The following is a 19,606-nucleotide window of genomic DNA, read 5'->3' on the forward strand; positions in this document are numbered from 1 at the left end:
CTCTCTTTTGTGCTCTCTCCCCCATCTCTTTTGTGCTGTCTCTCTCCCCCTCTTTTTTGTGCTCTCTCCCCCCTCTCTTTTGTGCTCTATCCCCCTCTCTTTTGTGCTGTCTCTCTCCCCTCTCTTTTGTGCTGTCTCTCTCCCCCTCTATTTTGTGCTGTCTCTCTCCCCCATCTCTTTTGTGCTGTCTCTCTCCCCCATCTCTTTTCTGCTGTCTTTCTCCCCCTCTCTTTTGTGCTGCCTCTCTCCCCCATCTCTTTTGTGCTGTCTCTCTCCCCCATCTCTTTTGTGCTGTCTCTCCTCCCTCTCTTTTGTGCTGTCTCTCCCCCTCTCTTTTGTGCTGTTTCTCTCCCCTTCTCTGTTGTGCTGTCTCTCTCCCCCTCTTTTTTGTGCAGTCTCTCTCCCCCCTCTCTTGTGTGCTGTTTCTCTCCCCTCTCTTTTGTGCTGTCTCTCCCCCCTCTCTTTTGTGCTGTTTCTCTCCCTTCTCTTTTGTGCTGTCTCTCCCCCCTCTCTTTTGTGCTGTCTCTCTCCCCCTCTCTTTTGTGCTGTCTCTCCCCCCTCTCTTTTGTGCTGTCTCTCTCCCCCTCTCTTTTGTGCTGTCTCTCCCCCCTCTCTTTTGTGCTGTCTCTCCCCCCTCTTTTTTGTGCTGTCTCTCTCCCTCTCTCTTTTGTGCTGTCTCTCTTCCCCTCTCTTTTGTGCTGTCTCTCTCCCCCATCTCTTTTATGCTGTCTCTCTCCCCCTCTCTTTTGTGCTGCCTCTTTCCCCCATCTCTTTTGTGCTGCCTCTTTCCCCCATCTATTTTGTGCTGTCTCTCTCCCCCTCTCTTTTGTGCTGTCTTTCTCCCCCTCTCTTTTGTGCTGTCTCTCTCCCCCTCTCTGTTGTGCTGTCTTTCTCCCCCTCTCTTTTGTGCTGTTTCTCTCCCCCTCTCTTTTGTGCTGTCTTTCTCCCCCTCTCTTTTGTGCTGTCTCTCTCCCCCTCTCTGTTGTGCTGTCTTTCTCCCCCTCTCTTTTGTGCTGTTTCTCTCCCCCTCTCTGTTGTGCTGTCTTTCTCCCCCTCTCTTTTGTGCTGTCTCTATCCCCCTCTCTTTTGTGCTGTCTCTCTCCCCTCTCTTTTGTGCTGTTTCTCTCCCCCTCTCTGTTGTGCTGTCTTTCTCCCCCTCTCTTTTGTGCTGTTTCTCTCCCCCTCTCTTTTGTGCTGTCTTTCTCCCCCTCTCTTTTGTGCTGTCTCTCTCCCCCTCTCTTTTGTGCTGTCTCTCTCCCCTCTCTTTTGTGCTGTCTCTCTCCCCTCTCTTTTGTGCTGTCTCTCTCCCCTCTCTTTTGTGCTGTCTCTCTCCCCCTCTCTTTTGTGCTGTCTCTCTCCCCTCTCTTTTGTGCTGCCTCTCTCCCCCATATCTTTTGTGTTGTCTCTCTCCCCCTCTCTTTTGTGCTGTCTCTCTCCCCTCTCTTTTGTGCTGTCTCTCTCCCCCTCTCTTTTGTGCTGCCTCTCTCCTCCATCTCTTTTGTGCTGCCTCTCTCCCCCTCTCTTTTGTGCTGCCTCTCTCCCCCATCTCTTTTGTGCTGTCTCTCTCCCCCCTCTCTTTTGTGCTGTCTCTCTCCCCCTCTCTTTTGTGCTGCCTCTCTCCCCCTCTCTTTTGTGCTGTCTCTCTCCCCCTCTCTTTTGTGCTGTCTCTCGCCCCCCCCTCTCTTTTGTGCTCTCTCCCCCATCTCTTTTGTGCTCTCTCCCCCCTCTCTTTTGCGCTCTCTCCCCCTCTCTTTTGTGCTGTCTCTCTCCCCTCTCTTTTGTGCTTTTTCTCTCCCCCTCTCTTTTGTGCTGTCTCTCACCCCCTCTCTTTTGTGCTCTCTCCCCCATCTCTTTTGTGCTCTCTCCCCCTCTCTTTTGTGCTGTCTCTCTCCCCCTCTCTTTTGTGCTGTCTCTCGCCCCCCCTCTCTTTTGTGCTCTCTCCTCCATCTCTTTTGTGCTGTCTCTCTCCCCCTCTTTTTTGTGCTCTCTCCCCCCTCTCTTTTGTGCTCTATCCCCCTCTCTTTTGTGCTGTCTCTCTCCCCTCTCTTTTGTGCTGTCTCTCTCCCCCTCTATTTTGTGCTGTCTCTCTCCCCCATCTCTTTTGTGCTGTCTCTCTCCCCCATCTCTTTTCTGCTGTCTTTCTCCCCCTCTCTTTTGTGCTGCCTCTCTCCCCCATCTCTTTTGTGCTGTCTCTCTCCCCCATCTCTTTTGTGCTGTCTCTCCTCCCTCTCTTTTGTGCTGTCTCTCCCCCTCTCTTTTGTGCTGTTTTTCTCTCCTTCTCTGTTGTGCTGTCTCTCTCCCCCTCTTTTTTGTGCAGTCTCTCTCCCCCCTCTCTTGTGTGCTGTTTCTCTCCCCTCTCTTTTGTGCTGTCTCTCCCCCCTCTCTTTTGTGCTGTTTCTCTCCCTTCTCTTTTGTGCTGTCTCTCCCCCCTCTCTTTTGTGCTGTCTCTCTCCCCCTCTCTTTTGTGCTGTCTCTCCCCCCTCTCTTTTGTGCTGTCTCTCTCCCCCTCTCTTTTGTGCTGTCTCTCGCCCCCCTCTCTTTTGTGCTCTCTCCCCCATCTCTTTTGTGCCGTCTCTCTCCCCCTCTTTTTTGTGCTGTCTCTCTCCCCCTCTCTTTTGTGCTGTCTCTCTCCCCCTCTCTTTTGTGCTGTCTCTCCCCCCTCTCTTTTGTGCTGTCTCTCTCCCCCTCTCTTTTGTGCTGTCTCTCGCCCCCTCTCTTTTGTGCTGTCTCTCGCCCCCCTCTCTTTTGTGCTCTCTCCCCCATCTCTTTTGTGCTGTCTCTCTCCCCCTCTTTTTTGTGCTCTCTCCCCCCTCTCTTTTGTGCTCTATCCCCATCTCTTTTGTGCTCTCTCCCCCTCTCTTTTGTGCTGTCTCTCTCCCCCTCTCTTTTGTGCTGTCTCTCGCCCCCCTCTCTTTTGTGCTCTCTCCCCCATCTCTTTTGTGCTGTCTCTCTCCCCCTCTTTTTTGTGCTCTCTCCCCCCTCTCTTTTGTGCTCTATCCCCCTCTCTTTTGTGCTGTCTCTCTCCCCTCTCTTTTGTGCTGTCTCTCTCCCCCTCTATTTTGTGCTGTCTCTCTCCCCCATCTCTTTTGTGCTGTCTCTCTCCCCCATCTCTTTTCTGCTGTCTTTCTCCCCCTCTCTTTTGTGCTGCCTCTCTCCCCCATCTCTTTTGTGCTGTCTCTCTCCCCCATCTCTTTTGTGCTGTCTCTCCTCCCTCTCTTTTGTGCTGTCTCTCCCCCTCTCTTTTGTGCTGTTTCTCTCCCCTTCTCTGTTGTGCTGTCTCTCTCCCCCTCTTTTTTGTGCAGTCTCTCTCCCCCCTCTCTTGTGTGCTGTTTCTCTCCCCTCTCTTTTGTGCTGTCTCTCCCCCCTCTCTTTTGTGCTGTTTCTCTCCCTTCTCTTTTGTGCTGTCTCTCCCCCCTCTCTTTTGTGCTGTCTCTCTCCCCCTCTCTTTTGTGCTGTCTCTCCCCCCTCTCTTTTGTGCTGTCTCTCTCCCCCTCTCTTTTGTGCTGTCTCTCCCCCCTCTCTTTTGTGCTGTCTCTCCCCCCTCTTTTTTGTGCTGTCTCTCTCCCTCTCTCTTTTGTGCTGTCTCTCTTCCCCTCTCTTTTGTGCTGTCTCTCTCCCCCATCTCTTTTATGCTGTCTCTCTCCCCCTCTCTTTTGTGCTGCCTCTTTCCCCCATCTCTTTTGTGCTGCCTCTTTCCCCCATCTATTTTGTGCTGTCTCTCTCCCCCTCTCTTTTGTGCTGTCTTTCTCCCCCTCTCTTTTGTGCTGTCTCTCTCCCCCTCTCTGTTGTGCTGTCTTTCTCCCCCTCTCTTTTGTGCTGTTTCTCTCCCCCTCTCTTTTGTGCTGTCTTTCTCCCCCTCTCTTTTGTGCTGTCTCTCTCCCCCTCTCTGTTGTGCTGTCTTTCTCCCCCTCTCTTTTGTGCTGTTTCTCTCCCCCTCTCTGTTGTGCTGTCTTTCTCCCCCTCTCTTTTGTGCTGTCTCTATCCCCCTCTCTTTTGTGCTGTCTCTCTCCCCTCTCTTTTGTGCTGTTTCTCTCCCCCTCTCTGTTGTGCTGTCTTTCTCCCCCTCTCTTTTGTGCTGTTTCTCTCCCCCTCTCTTTTGTGCTGTCTTTCTCCCCCTCTCTTTTGTGCTGTCTCTCTCCCCCTCTCTTTTGTGCTGTCTCTCTCCCCTCTCTTTTGTGCTGTCTCTCTCCCCTCTCTTTTGTGCTGTCTCTCTCCCCTCTCTTTTGTGCTGTCTCTCTCCCCCTCTCTTTTGTGCTGTCTCTCTCCCCTCTCTTTTGTGCTGCCTCTCTCCCCCATATCTTTTGTGTTGTCTCTCTCCCCCTCTCTTTTGTGCTGTCTCTCTCCCCTCTCTTTTGTGCTGTCTCTCTCCCCCTCTCTTTTGTGCTGCCTCTCTCCTCCATCTCTTTTGTGCTGCCTCTCTCCCCCTCTCTTTTGTGCTGCCTCTCTCCCCCATCTCTTTTGTGCTGTCTCTCTCCCCCCTCTCTTTTGTGCTGTCTCTCTCCCCCTCTCTTTTGTGCTGCCTCTCTCCCCCTCTCTTTTGTGCTGTCTCTCTCCCCCTCTCTTTTGTGCTGCCTCTCTCCCCCATCTCTTTTGTGCTGTCTCTCTCCCCATCTCTTTTGTGCTGTGTCTCTCCCCCTCTCTTTATCCCCCCTCTTCTGCTCTCTGTCTCCGATGTCTCGGCAGTCGGCCCTGCCCGGCCACGCCCATGCCGCACCCACCGACCACGCCACGCCCGACCATGCCCATGTCTCGTCCGACCGCACCCGGCCACGCCCACGTTGAGCCGGCCACGCCCACGACGCGTCCGTCCGGCCACGCCCACTCCACCACACGCTGACTCTGACGCTAGATGCCAAGTCAGTCGGAAGGCCAGGTGTGTTTGTCCTTGCGCGCAGTTTCTACTGCGCATGACAGCTTCGGACAAACACACTTGGCCTTTTATTATATAGGATATGTGTGTTTTTTTAATATGTACTGCAGTCAGGTTAGCATGTTGGCGATAAGTGTGTGTTAGGTGTTTTCTTCTATGCTCTCCATTGAAGTCTATGGGAAGAATAAGTTAGTGCTGTCACAATATCCGTAGTCCTGAAGTTAGCGTGCGCAGGTTTACCTTGTTCGGCAACGTTTTTACATGTGCTGACCAGCGAGCGTAAAAAGATTACTTCTAGCGGTGTTTATACTCAAACCACTTGTAATCTAGCCCTATGTGCACTGCTGTAAGCAATCACTGTGTAATATGCAGCTGCTTTTGGTACTTTGCGGCATTCTACATCATTTTTAGGTTAGAGATTTTGCCTTTCAGTCTCTAGGGTGCAATTTATTGAATTAATTATGGGGAATTCAATGTCAAACTAAATGTCTTTAAATACCCATATCTCAATAATAGACCACATATATGTAAGAGCTAGGTTTGCAGAGACCTGTGTATAGTATAAAAACCGTAGAAAATCAATGTAGGTCATTTGTGTAAGTATTCAAATTAAACTTGTCTCTCTTGGTGTATCTATTTTAGAGCTTACTACATATTTCAGACCATAATGAAACAACTGAGCTGTCTATATCCCTGTATAGGCTTGTTTGTACCTGTTTGATACGACTGATAAACACAACTGATTAATACCTTCCATGCACTTCCCTGATATACTGTATTACTCTTTCCTAGAAACAACCTGCAATGATGCCGTGAGAGCAAAGCGTTCAACTGACATAGATAAGAAATTACACGAGAAATGTGAGTCACATCATTTTGTTTATAAATACAGGGCCAGAAAGTGTGCATTAAATACCCCTATTTATATTGCGGCAGCTTCTCCTCAGATACTTATACAGCGATCAAACGATCAAATGAGGAGCACCAGGCAGATTCAGATGAAATAAATTATTAAGCTCTTCAGAAGCTTCTCCTCAGCAACTGTACTCCAGATAAACGTTTGCCTTTGTATAATTATTTGTATTATTCCAGTTTGTTTTACCATTCCTCTATTAAACTACAGAGTGCTTTGAGCTTTGGATTATCACTTGCACCTTATAGCAATCTCATATGGAACAGATAAGGATATTCACTAATGGTAAATGGGCTTTTTGGTTGCATTAGTGGCACCAATAAAAAGGATACATTGGGTGATGAATTAGTCTTATGGAGATGGATTTATCTGTAAAACAATACTAATTGTTTTTGTCCTATTATTTTAGTCAGCTCTTATGTTGACAAAAGACAGAAGAAATGCTGCCTGGATGGGTTCAGCTGCTTTAAGGCCGAAAAACAATGTGATAAAGGTGAAAAACGAATAAGAATGACGAAGGGTGCGCCCTGCATAGCTTCATTTAAGGATTGCTGTCAGTATGCCAAGAAATTACACGAGTCAATTAAAGACATCGAGTTGGGAAGAATGCGTAAGTTATTAGTAATTGTTTGTACATTTATTTATTTACACTCCAGATACAAGAAAGAAAAAACATTGCACAAAACAAACATTACAATGAAAAAAGGCAACATACTTTGTTGATTTTGACAGAATACATTCAATAAAAGAAGTATTCAGGTTACCATAAATCAATTTCTACTATATCATTCATAACTAACCAGGAATTGGATCATTTTCTAAATACACAAATGCAATACATGAGCAAGGACAACCGTCATACAAGCAAACAAAGAAGAATATGACAAGAAACCATAAATTGTTGTTTTTGACAGGATACATTCAATTATTATAATCAGTTCCTGTTGTAACGTTTGTAACTGAACAACAATTTAATATTGATCTAAACAAGTAAATGCGCCACATAAGCATAATTAATAAACAAAATAGGGGTAACCAAAAAAAAAAAAAAAAAAAAGATTGTGTCTCCCTCTCCACCCCCCCAACCAAGAGCAAATACTGTACTATTAATCCCTTGATCTATTTTGTCCAAAAGTTGACTAGAAACCAAATTATCTACATATTAGTATGGTTCCCTATAGCAAGAGATCCATGAAGCTGGAAATTCATCTAGTAAAACTAGTTCTGCAAAGCTATTAGAACTCAAAAAGGGATATAATATACATTTTTGAATTTGCTAAGAGTAAGATTTGATTATGGGGAGCCATCTTATTAAAAGCCTTTTCATTTGTTTCCTGTTGCTAGCTGTGTATGAAAAGATTCACATATTATTTGAGTTTGTATTTCTCTAATAAAGATTAGAAAAGCTAGGAGCCGTTTTCTTCATAAATGGAAAGAGTCCACAGCTGCTTTCATTACTTTGGGGAATTAAGAACCTGGCCACCAGGAGGAGGCAAAGACAACCCAGCCAAAGGCTTAAATACCTCTCCCACTTCCCTCATCCCCCAGTCATTCTTTGCCTTCCGTCCCAGGAGGTTGGCAGAGAAGTGTCAGAAGTTTGTTTTGTCTCTTATGGAGGGTAGTACTCTTCAACATGGGACGGGAGTTTTAAGTAATCTTATCAGTCTCTCAGTGAGGGCATGGATGAAGGTTAGAGTCCGGAGATGCAGGAAGAGTCTTTCTGCGAAACCATCCTGACTCAGATTAACAGCTCCACAAGCAATCAGTGTTGTCAAACTTCGCTGCACTGCCTGCTTTCTTCTCTCAAGTCCATGGCGGAGGCGCTGCTACTATTTGTCACACTTGAAGGGCAGTGTTCCTGTTCCACAGCGTAGATTCCGCTAAGATTGTTTCATTTTGCTCCATCAGAATGTACTGTAACTTATTTGCTTCCCGTAAGGTACTATCTTGTGGGGCTCATTAAGTATATAATAAAGGGCCGCCTCAGTGAGGCTCCTTTGGTATCTTGGAATCGAGGGTTAATATCTCCCGGGGGGGGATTATTGAACAGGGTTTGTTTTTTTCCCCAACAAGCTTTATTAAGCAGAATTAGACAGCTGTACATTAGAGATGATTAGTAGACAACAATACTCATTACATCAAAATGCATAGATCATGCTTACACATCTTTGTATTTGTGCTGTTCTAATTGATACCTTACATTGCATCTAAAATGTAAGGTATCAATAATTAAGGTATGTTCAATTATTGATCATGAAGCTTGCAACTACATCCATACTTTTGTACGAACGATGGTATAGTACATGAATGCAAAATTAAGTAATCACCCTATCAGGCCTGGAATATTAATAAAGCTTATAAACATTTTCTTGCATCCCTATTGTTAACTCACTCAACGGGGAGCTTGGGAGGCCTGTTTTGAGTGCCAGTATGAAAGAGAAAGAAAAAGTCTGAAACTAGAACAAGGAAGGGTGGAGGAGAAGGAAAGGAAGGGGTGGGGTATATGGGAAAGGCGAAAGAAAAAAAAAAAAGAAAAAAAAGGGGGGGTTAGGACAAACAAAAAAAAAACCAATCATCTGCAGAATCCCGCAGGTTTCCGAGCTTGCATACTTGGGAAGGCCATTGATTAGGTATATCAGGTCCATGAGCCCTCATACAGCATCTAAGGGCCTCTACCCTCCCATATTAATTGCATATATTTGTGTGTAACTAATTTTCCAGTTTTCATGTAGTGATATCTCTCCAGCCCGAGCAGGTCCCCAGTCCGAGCCCTCCACTCCTCCAGACTCTGGACTTGTTACGTCTTCCAGTGTTGGGGTATGAGGCACTTGACACAATTCAGCATTAGGAGGAATAGGCGTTGCTTGGCCTCCTCCTTAATTTTGGAAGATTATGATATGTTAAATAATGCGGATTGGGAGGTATGATGATATCCAGGAGTCTTTGGGGTAAATTTTTTTCAGCCTTTGTGGGGTCAAGTACCATCGGCTAAGGAATTTATAATGCATCTCAGTAGCCTCGATGAGACAGACGCTTTTATGGCTTTGTCAAATATTTTAAACCAAGTTTTGGCATCAATCTCCAATCCTAGATCCCTGTTCCAAGCGTCTGCATATGTCGGAAGTACCATGTCATCTTTTATGATCAACATCCTGTAAATGATTGAGATCAAGTGACTCAGGGTGTGCCCCGAAGTGCATAATGCCTTTAAAGAAAGTTGTTTGTCTTATTAAGGAGTCTTTTGCTTTGTGCGTGTGAAAGAAATGGTGGAATTGAGTCACTCGGAACCAGGAGGAGAACAGCCAAGCATCCCACTCAGCCAACTCGCCCTGGGTCCTCATTTTTCCCTGGTGCATTTGCTATAATTGCTTCTGATAGGGGATATGAGGAGCCCAGAACGTGTGCTTTAATCGCTATGCCCAAATCTGGGTTCTCATGCACTGGGATATTAGGCGACTGAGCAGATGAGATGCGGCTCTCTAAGCAAACCACTCTGTCCCAGCCTTGGAAGACGTCCTTGAGCAGTGGATAAAACTGCAACTGTCTTTGTCGGTTCGATGAGGAAACCCATGCGAGCGAGTCCACATTTCCCCTCTGTAGGATCTCATTATCCATTTCTATCCATGCCTTATCAGCTTGGCAATGACTTAATTCTACTAGTCTCTGCATGCCAATGGCTCTGTGGATATCCCTCTAGCTGGGGGACTCCCATGCCCCCCTACACCTGTGGAGATAGATGGTTCTTTTAAAAATTCTTGGCCTCAGCCCATTCCAAATGTAGGACTCAATTGCGGACTGCATTTGACAGATATAGTGAGATGCTGATGCAAGGGGGATAGCCTGCATTATGTATAACACCCTAGGTAAAATATTCATTTTCACCACATGTATGCATCCCAGCCAAGATATGGCTTTGTTCTTCCAGTTCGCAAAGTCCCTCATGATCTCCCCTCTGATACGTTTGTTGTTCAAGTTGACTAGCTCTGTGACAGAGGGGACCAGTGCAATACCCAAGTATTTTAGTTGGCTCTGTGCTATCTTTAGTGGGCACTGCAATCACAAGACATCCATTACGTTAGCCGATTCCGGGATGTTCAATATCTCTGACTTTGTAGGATTTAAGAGGAAATTGGACACCCTGCTATATGCCTCTATCTCTGCGAGACATAGAGATGGGATGGTGTCAGTCAGAGTAAACAAGACATCATCAGCATACATTGCAAATTTGTGCTCTCTGTGCCCTATCCTTATGTCTTTGATGCTAATGTTGGAACAAATTTTGCAAGCCAAAACTTTCATAGTGAGCGCAAATATGAGGGGGTAGGGGGTTATCCAACAAGGAGCCCTCCAACCTCCACACAAAAAGGGTTACAGGGGCATTGGGCCACCGGATCGAGCAGCACACTGGCGCGTGATCTGACCATGTTATTGATCTTATATTGCAAACTGTTACTATTGATAAGCCCGCAGGATCTGTAGAAAAGTAGTCAATTCTTGTATATTTTCTATGCGGGTAGGAATAAAATGTGTAGTTTTTAGTTGTTGGGTGCAGCGTACGCCACACATCGTGGAGAACGAGATCTCTGAGGGACCCGGAGAGACGCTTAAGAACCCTATATACCAATTTGACAGGAGAAATGTATCATTATTTTGCCCGAGCCTGCCTTTGGAAAAGCGCAAAAATTAAATACTACCTTTTTTTCTTGGATAAATTTGGGTGCACAGATGCACAAAGGCGAGCTGAGGTGAATGCACAGGAGAATATAAAGTAGAATTCTGATAGCACTTGATAAATCTTCCTCCGAGTAGATAAAGCTGAAACCTCATTAACACTGAATAAAGGCAGAAAAATAATAATTATTTAACCTGAGAATAATGCACTGATATATCTTTACATTGTATTAGTGAAGATATAAAGGTTTTGTTTCTATAAAGTAATGAGTGTCACTATGGTGGAACCTAGGTGTCACCTAGCAACAGATATAAAGAGTCACTAAAGTGTACAAACAATGGCTGCTGGGAATGTAGTAGTGTTAAAGGGACTTTAAACCCTGAAAGATAATTAATTTATCAGCACATTTATATTTGTTACTATCTGACCTCCACAGGGTATATGAGATAATACAGGGATTTTAATCTAAGTTACAACACGGTGGTGCCTATTACTTTGTATAAAATCAGGAGAACTGAAAAACACACATTTTTTGAGCTAAATTCCATTAAAAGAGAACAAAATAAATAACGACACCCCTTAGCAAGATACACAGGTATAGAGGTAATATTTTGCCTTTCCAGAATCCTTTGAGGAATCTATTAGCAATGCCGGATATTTTTAAATAATCTCGTCTGAGCAGAGAGCTTTAGAGAATTGGTCAAGGATTTAGTGTATTTTTTATTTGTGATTTATTGTTTTGTGTTTTAGATATCAGAACAATTTTTGATATAGATGAACCACAGATCCGCAGTTACTTCCCTGAAAGCTGGTTGTGGGAGGTTCATAGCATAAAAAACAGGTAATTCACTCACTCAAGTTATTTTATCCACATACACATGTAGCCTTACACAAACATGCACTCACACACTCATGCACTCTCACAAACATGCACTCAGGCACACACTCATGTACTCTCACAAACATGCACTCAGGCACACACTCATGCACTATCAAACATGCACTCAGGCACACACTCGTGTACTCTCACAAACATGCACTCAGGCACACACTCATGCACTATCAAACATGCACTCAGGCACACACTCGTGTACTCTCACAAACATGCACTCAGGCACACACTCATGCACTATCACAAACATGCACTCAGGCACACACTCATGTACTCTCACAAACATGCACTCAGGCACACACTCAGGCACACACTCATGCATTATCAAACATGCACTCAGGCACACACTCATGCACTCTCACAAACATGCACTCAGACACACACTCATGCTCTCTTACAAACATACACTCATGCACTCTCACAAACATACACTCATGCACTCTCACAAACATGCACTCATGCACTCTCACAAACATACACTCATGCACTCTCACAAACATGCACTCAGGCACACACACTCATGCTCTCTTACAAACATGCACTCATGCACTCTCAAAAACATACACTCATGCACTCTAACAAACATACACTCATGCACTCTCACAAACATGCACTCAGGCACACACTCATTCTCTCTCACAAACATGCACTCAGGCACGCACAAACATGCACTCAGACACACACTCATGCACTCTCACAAGCATGCACTCAGACACACAATTGTGTACTCTCACAAACATGCACTTATACACACTCATGCACTCTCACAAACATACACTCAGATACACACTCATGCACTCTCACAAACATGCACTCAGACACACACACGTGTACTCTCACAAACATGCACTCAGATACACACTCATGCACTCTCACAAACATGCACTCAGACACACACTCATGCGCTCTCACAAACTTGCACTCAGACACACACTAGTGAACTCTCACAAACACATTCAGACACACACTCATGCGCTCTCACAAACATACACTCAGACACACACTCATGCGCTCTCACAAACATACACTCAGACACACACTCATGCACTCTCACAAACATGCACTCAGACACACTCATGCACTCTCACAAACATACACTCAGACACACACTTGTGTACTCTCACAAACATGCACTTCGGCACACACTCATGCACTCTTACAAGCACGCATTGTGTACTCAGGTACACACACATGCACTCAGGTACACACACATGCAGTCAGGCATACAAACCTGCACTCAGGTACACATACATGCACTCTCACAAACATGCAATCAGACACACAATCGTGTATTTTCACAAACATGCACTCAGGCACACACAAACATGCACTCAGGCACACACAAACATTCACTCAAACACTCATGCACTCTCACAAACACGTACTCATGCACACACTAATGCGCTCTCACAAACATGCATTCAGGCACACACTCATGCACTCTCACAAACATGCACTCAGGCACACACGCATGCACTCACAACACATACACTCAGGCACACACTCATGCACTCTCACAAACATGCACTCAGGCACACACTCATGCACTCTCACAAACATGCCCTCAGGCACACATAAACATGCACTCAGACATGCACTCAGACACACACTCATGCACTCTCACAAGCATTCACTCAGACACACTCATGCGCTCTCACAAACATACACTCACACACTCAAGCAGTCTCACAAACATGCACTCAGCCACACACTCATGCACTCTCACAAACATGCACTTAGGCACACACTCATGCACTCTTACAAGCACGCATTGTGTACGCAGGTACACATACATGCACTCAGACACACACACACATGCAGTCAGGCATACAAACCTGCACTCAGGTACACATACATGCACTCTCACAAACATGCAATCAGACACACAATCGTGTATTTTCACAAACATGCACTCAGGCACACACAAACATGCACTCAGGCACACACAAACATGCACTCACACACTCATGCGCTCTCACAAACATGTACTCAGGCACACACTCATGCACTCTCACAAACATGCACTCAGGCACACACTCATGCACTCTCACAAACATGCACTCAGGCACACACTTATGCACTCTCACAAAAATGCACTCAGGCACACACTCATGCACTCTCACAAACATGCACTCAGGCACACACTCTTGCACTCTCACAAACATGCACTCAGGCACACACTCATGCACTATCAAACATGCACTCAGGCACACACTTATGCACTCTCACAAACATGCACTCAGGCACACACTCATGCACTCTCACAAACATGCTCTCAGACACACAATTGTGTACTCTCACAAACATGCACTCAGACACACAATTGTGTACTCTCACAAACATGCACTCAGACACACACTCATGCACTCTCACAAACATGCACTCAAGCACACAATCATGTGCTCTCACAAACTTGCACTCAGACACACACTCATGCGCTCTCACAAACATACACTCACACACTCATGCACTCTCACAAACATGCACTTAGACACACAATTGTGTACTCTCACAAACATGCACTCATACACACTCATACGCTCTCACAAACTTGCACTCAGACACACACTAGTGTACTCTCAGAAACACACTCAGACACACACTCATGCGCGCAAACACTCATGCACTCTCACAAACATGCACTCAGGCACACACCCATGCACTCTCACAAACATGCACTCAGGCACACACTCATGCGCTCTCACAAACATGCACTCAGACACACAATCGTACTCTCACAAACATGCACTCATACACACTCATGCTCTCTCACAAACATGCACTCAGACACACACTTGTGTACTCTCACAAACATGCACTCAGGCGCACACTCATGCACTCTCATAAACATGCACTTAGGCACACACTCATGCACTCTTACAAGCAAGCATTGTGTACTCAGGTACACATACATGCACTCAGACACACACACATGGAGTCAGGCATACAAACCTGCACTCAGGTACACATACATGCACTCTCACAAACATGCAATCAGACACACAATCGTGTATTTTCACAAACATGCACTCAGGCACACACTCATGCACTCTCACAAACATGCACTCAGGCACACACAAACATGCACTCAGGAACAAACTCATGCATTCTTACAAACCTGCACTCAGACACACTCAAACATGCACTTAGACACACACTCATGCACTCTCACAAACATACACTAAGACACACACTCATGCACTCTCACAAACTTGCACTCAGACACACTCATGCACTCTCACAAACATGCACTCAGATACACACTCATGCACTCTCACAAGCATGCACTCAGATACACACTCATGCATGTATCTGTGTACTTGTCTATCTATAATCTATCCTTCTGTATCTCTGTCTCTCTCACTCTGTTTGTATCTATCTATCTATCTATTTATCTATCTATCCTTCTGTATCTCTATCTCTCCCACTCTGTCTGTATCTATCTATCTATCTATCTATCTATCTATTTATCTATCCTTCTGTATCTCTATCTCTCTCACTCTGTCTGTATCTATCTATCTATCTATCTATCTATTTATCTATCCTTCTGTATCTCTATCTCTCCCACTCTGTCTGTATCTATCTATCTATCTATCTATCTATCTATCTGTCTGTATCTGTCTACCTGTCTATCTATTTATCTATCTATTTATCTATCTATTTATCTATCTATATCTATCTGTCTGTATCTCTGTGTCTCTCACTCTGTCTCTATTTATCTATCTATCTCTCTGTCACTCTGTCTGTATCTATCTGTCAATCTATCTGTATCTCTGTCTCTCTCACTCTGGGGCCTATCTATCAAGCTGCAGGCTCGCCAGAAACACAACTTATGAAGCAGCGGTCACAAAGACCGCTGCTCCATAACCTGTCCGCCTGTTCTGAGCAGGCGGACAGACATCGCCGGAAAGCAACCCAATTGAGTACGATCGGGTTGATTGACACCCCCTGCTGGCGGCCCATTGGCCGTGAGTCAGCAGGGGGCGGCGTTGCACCAGCAGCTCTTGTGAGCTGCTGGTGCAATGCTGAATACGGAGATCGTATTGCTCGCCGTATTCAGCGATGTCTGTCGGACCTGATCCGCACTGTCAGATCAGGTCCGACAGACATTTGTTAAATAGAGGCCTCTGTCTCTATCTGTCTACCTATCTATATCTATCTATCTATCTGTCTATCTATCTATATCTCTGTCTCTCTCACTCTGTCTGTATCTGTCTACCTGTCTATCTATCTATATCTATCTATCTGTCATCTATCTATCTATCATTCTGTATCTCTGTCTCTCTCACTCTGTATATGTCTACCTGTCTATCTATCTATCTATCTATCTATCTATATCTATCTATCTATATCTCTGTCTCTCTCACTCTGTCTTTATATGTCTATTTGTCTATCCATCTATCCATCTATCTCTCTATCTATCTATTTTTCTGTATCTCTGTCCCTCTCACTCTGTCTGTATATGTCTACTTGTCTATTTATCTATCTATCTATCTATCTATCCTTTTGTATCTCTGTCTCTCTCACTCTGTCTGTATCTATATCTATCTATCTATCTATATATCTATCTCTCTCTCTCTCTGTCTGTATCTATCTATCGATCTATCTGTCTGTATCTATCTATCTATCTATCTATCTATCTATCTATCTATCTCTCTCACTCTGTCTGTATCTGTCTACTTGTCTATCTATTTATCTATCTATATATCTGTCCCTCTCACTCTGTCTGTATATGACTACTTGTCTATTTATCTATCTATCTATCCTTTTGTATCTCTGTCTCTCTCACTCTGTCTGTATCTATATCTATCTATCTATCTATCTATCTATCTCTCTGTCTGTATCTATCTATCTATCTCTCTCTCTCACTCTGTCTGTATCTGTCTACTTGTCTATCTATCTATCTATCTATCTATTTATCTATCTATATATCTGTCCCTCTCACTCTGTCTGTATATGACTACTTGTCTATCTATCTATCTATCTATCTATCTATCTATCTATCTATCTATCCTTTTGTATCTCTGTCTCTCTCACTCTGCCTGTATCTATCTATCTAGCTATCTATCTCTCTGTCTGTATTTATCTGTCTGGAAAACACAGCTTTAGACTTTGCAGACAGACTGTATAATGAACTATTGTTTCTTCAGATGGGGCTCTAACACTTTGTCTGTGACTTTACCGGATTCTTTGACCACATGGGAAATCCAAGGCATCGGCATAACGCAGAAAGGCAAGTTTGTAGCGGCGGCAGACAAAGGGAACCTAACTGTAAAATCCTTCTGTTTTATCTTTAGTTTACATCAAGTGATCACATGACGTCTATAAATACATGCATACATCTGACAGCTACTATTGCTATTAAATGCACTAAAGTGTCCTTTCCATAAGTATAGTACTGAATGCAATGTAAACGTGCAGGTATGCTGAGCATATAATAACCACATGTTTTATCTGTAATGTACAGTATTAGTTTACATCAAGTGATCACATGACGTCTATAAATACATGCATACATCTGACAGCTACTATTGCTATTAAATGCACTAAAGTGTACTTTCCATAAGTATAGTACTGAATGCAATGTAAACGTGCAGGTACGCTGAACATATAATAACCACATGTTTTATCTGTAATGTACAGCATTAGTTTACATCAAGTGATCACATGACGTCTATAAATACATGCATACATCTGACAGCTACTATTGCTATTAAATGCACTAAAGTGTCCTTTCCATAGGTATAGTACTGAATGCAATGTAAACGTGCAGGTACGCTGAGCATATAATAACCACATGTTTTATCTGTAATGTACAGTATTAGTTTACATCAAGTGATCACATGACGTCTATAAATACATGCATACATCTGACAGCTACTATTGCTATTAAATGCACTAAAGTGTCCTTTCCATAGGTATAGTACTGAATGCAATGTAAACGTGCAGGTACGCTGAGCATATAATAACCACATGTTTTATCTGTAATGTACAGCATTAGTTTACATCAAGTGATCACATGACGTCTATAAATACATGCATACATCTGACAGCTACTATTGCTATTAAATGCACTAAAGTGTCCTTTCCATAGGTATAGTACTGAATGCAATGTAAACGTGCAGGTACGCTGAGCATATAATAACCACATGTTTTATCTGTAATGTACAGCATTAGTTTACATCAAGTGATCACATGACGTCTATAAATACATGCATACATCTGACAGCTACTATTGCTATTAAATGCACTAAAGTGTCCTTTCCATAGGTATAGTACTGAATGCAATGTAAACGTGCAGGTACGCTGAGCATATAATAACCACATGTTTTATCTGTAATGTACAGTATTAGTTTACATCAAGTGATCACATGACGTCTATAAATACATGCATACATCTGACAGCTACTATTGCTATTAAATGCACTAAAGTGTCCTTTCCATAGGTATAGTACTGAATGCAATGTAAACGTGCAGGTACGCTGAGTATATAATAACCACATGTTTTATCTTTAGTGTACAGCATTAGTTTACATCAAGTGATCACATGACGTCTATAAATACATGCATACATCTGACAGCTACTATTGCTATTAAATGCACTAAAGTGTCCTTTCCATAGGTATAGTACTGAATGCAATGTAAACGTGCAGGTACGCTGAGCATATAATAACCACATGTTTTATCTGTAATGTACAGTATTAGTTTACATCAAGTGATCACATGACGTCTATAAATACATGCATACATCTGACAGCTACTATTGCTATTAAATGCACTAAAGTGTCCTTTCCATAAGTATAGTACTGAATGCAATGTAAACGTGCAGGTACGCTGAGCATATAATAACCACATGTTTTATCTGTAATGTACAGTATTAGTTTACATCAAGTGATCACATGACGTCTATAAATACATGCATACATCTGACAGCTACTATTGCTATTAAATGCACTAAAGTGTCCTTTCCATAAGTATAGTACTGAATGCAATGTAAACGTGCAGGTACGCTGAGCATATAATAACCACATGTTTTATCTGTAATGTACAGCATTAGTTTACATCAAGTGATCACATGACGTCTATAAATACATGCATACATCTGACAGCTACTATTGCTATTAAATGCACTAAAGTGTCCTTTCCATAAGTATAGTACTGAATGCAATGTAAACGTGCAGGTACGCTGAGCATATAATAACCACATGTTTTATCTGTAATGTACAGCATTAGTTTACATCAAGTGATCACATGACGTCTATAAATACATGCATACATCTGACAGCTACTATTGCTATTAAATGCACTAAAGTGTCCTTTCCATAGGTATAGTACTGAATGCAATGTAAACGTGCAGGTACGCTGAGCATATAATAACCACATGTTTTATCTTTAATGTACAGTATTAGTTTACATCAAGTGATCACATGACGTCTATAAATACATGCATACATCTGACAGCTACTATTGCTATTAAATGCACTAAAGTGTCCTTTCCATAAGTATAGTACTGAATGCAATGTAAACGTGCAGGTACGCTGAGCATATAATAACCACATGTTTTATCTTTAATGTACAGTATTAGTTTACATCAAGTGATCACATGACGTCTATAAATACATGCATACATCTGACAGCTACTATTGCTATTAAATGCACTAAAGTGTCCTTTCCATAAGTATAGTACTGAATGCAATGTAAACGTGCAGGTACGCTGAGCATATAATAACCACATGTTTTATCTTTAGTGTACAGCATTAGTTTACATCAAGTGATCACATGACGTCTATAAATACATGCATACATCTGACAGCTACTATTGCTATTAAATGCACTAAAGTGTCCTTTCCATAGGTATAGTACTGAATGCAATGTAAACGTGCAGGTACGCTGAGCATATAATAACCACATGTTTTATCTGTAATGTACAGCATTAGTTTACATCAAGTGATCACATGACGTCTATAAATACATGCATACATCTGACAGCTACTATTGCTATTAAATGCACTAAAGTGTCCTTTCCATAAGTATAGTACTGAATGCAATGTAAACGTGCAGGTACGCTGAGCATATAATAACCACATGTTTTATCTGTAATGTACAGCATTAGTTTACATCAAGTGATCACATGACGTCTATAAATACATGCATACATCTGACAGCTACTATTGCTATTAAATGCACTAAAGTGTCCTTTCCATAGGTATAGTACTGAATGCAATGTAAACGTGCAGGTACGCTGAGCATATAATAACC

General features: G+C 43.2%; 1 protein-coding gene across 1 annotated transcript in view; it reads left to right on the top strand.

Moving 5' to 3' along the window:
* C5 (complement C5) overlaps positions 1-19,606 on the top strand; it is a gene marked incomplete in the record, with an annotated part of 397,040 nt that overhangs the window by 121,363 nt on the left and 256,071 nt on the right. Inside the window, 4 exon segments of the mRNA XM_053695931.1 lie at positions 5,663-5,731; positions 6,193-6,393; positions 11,206-11,296; positions 16,498-16,580. Of these exon segments, the coding sequence (XP_053551906.1) occupies positions 5,663-5,731; positions 6,193-6,393; positions 11,206-11,296; positions 16,498-16,580 (444 nt within the window).

This window comes from Bombina bombina, chromosome 12 (genome assembly GCF_027579735.1).
Source record: "Bombina bombina isolate aBomBom1 chromosome 12, aBomBom1.pri, whole genome shotgun sequence".
In the NCBI taxonomy this organism is placed as follows: Eukaryota; Metazoa; Chordata; class Amphibia; order Anura; family Bombinatoridae; genus Bombina; species Bombina bombina.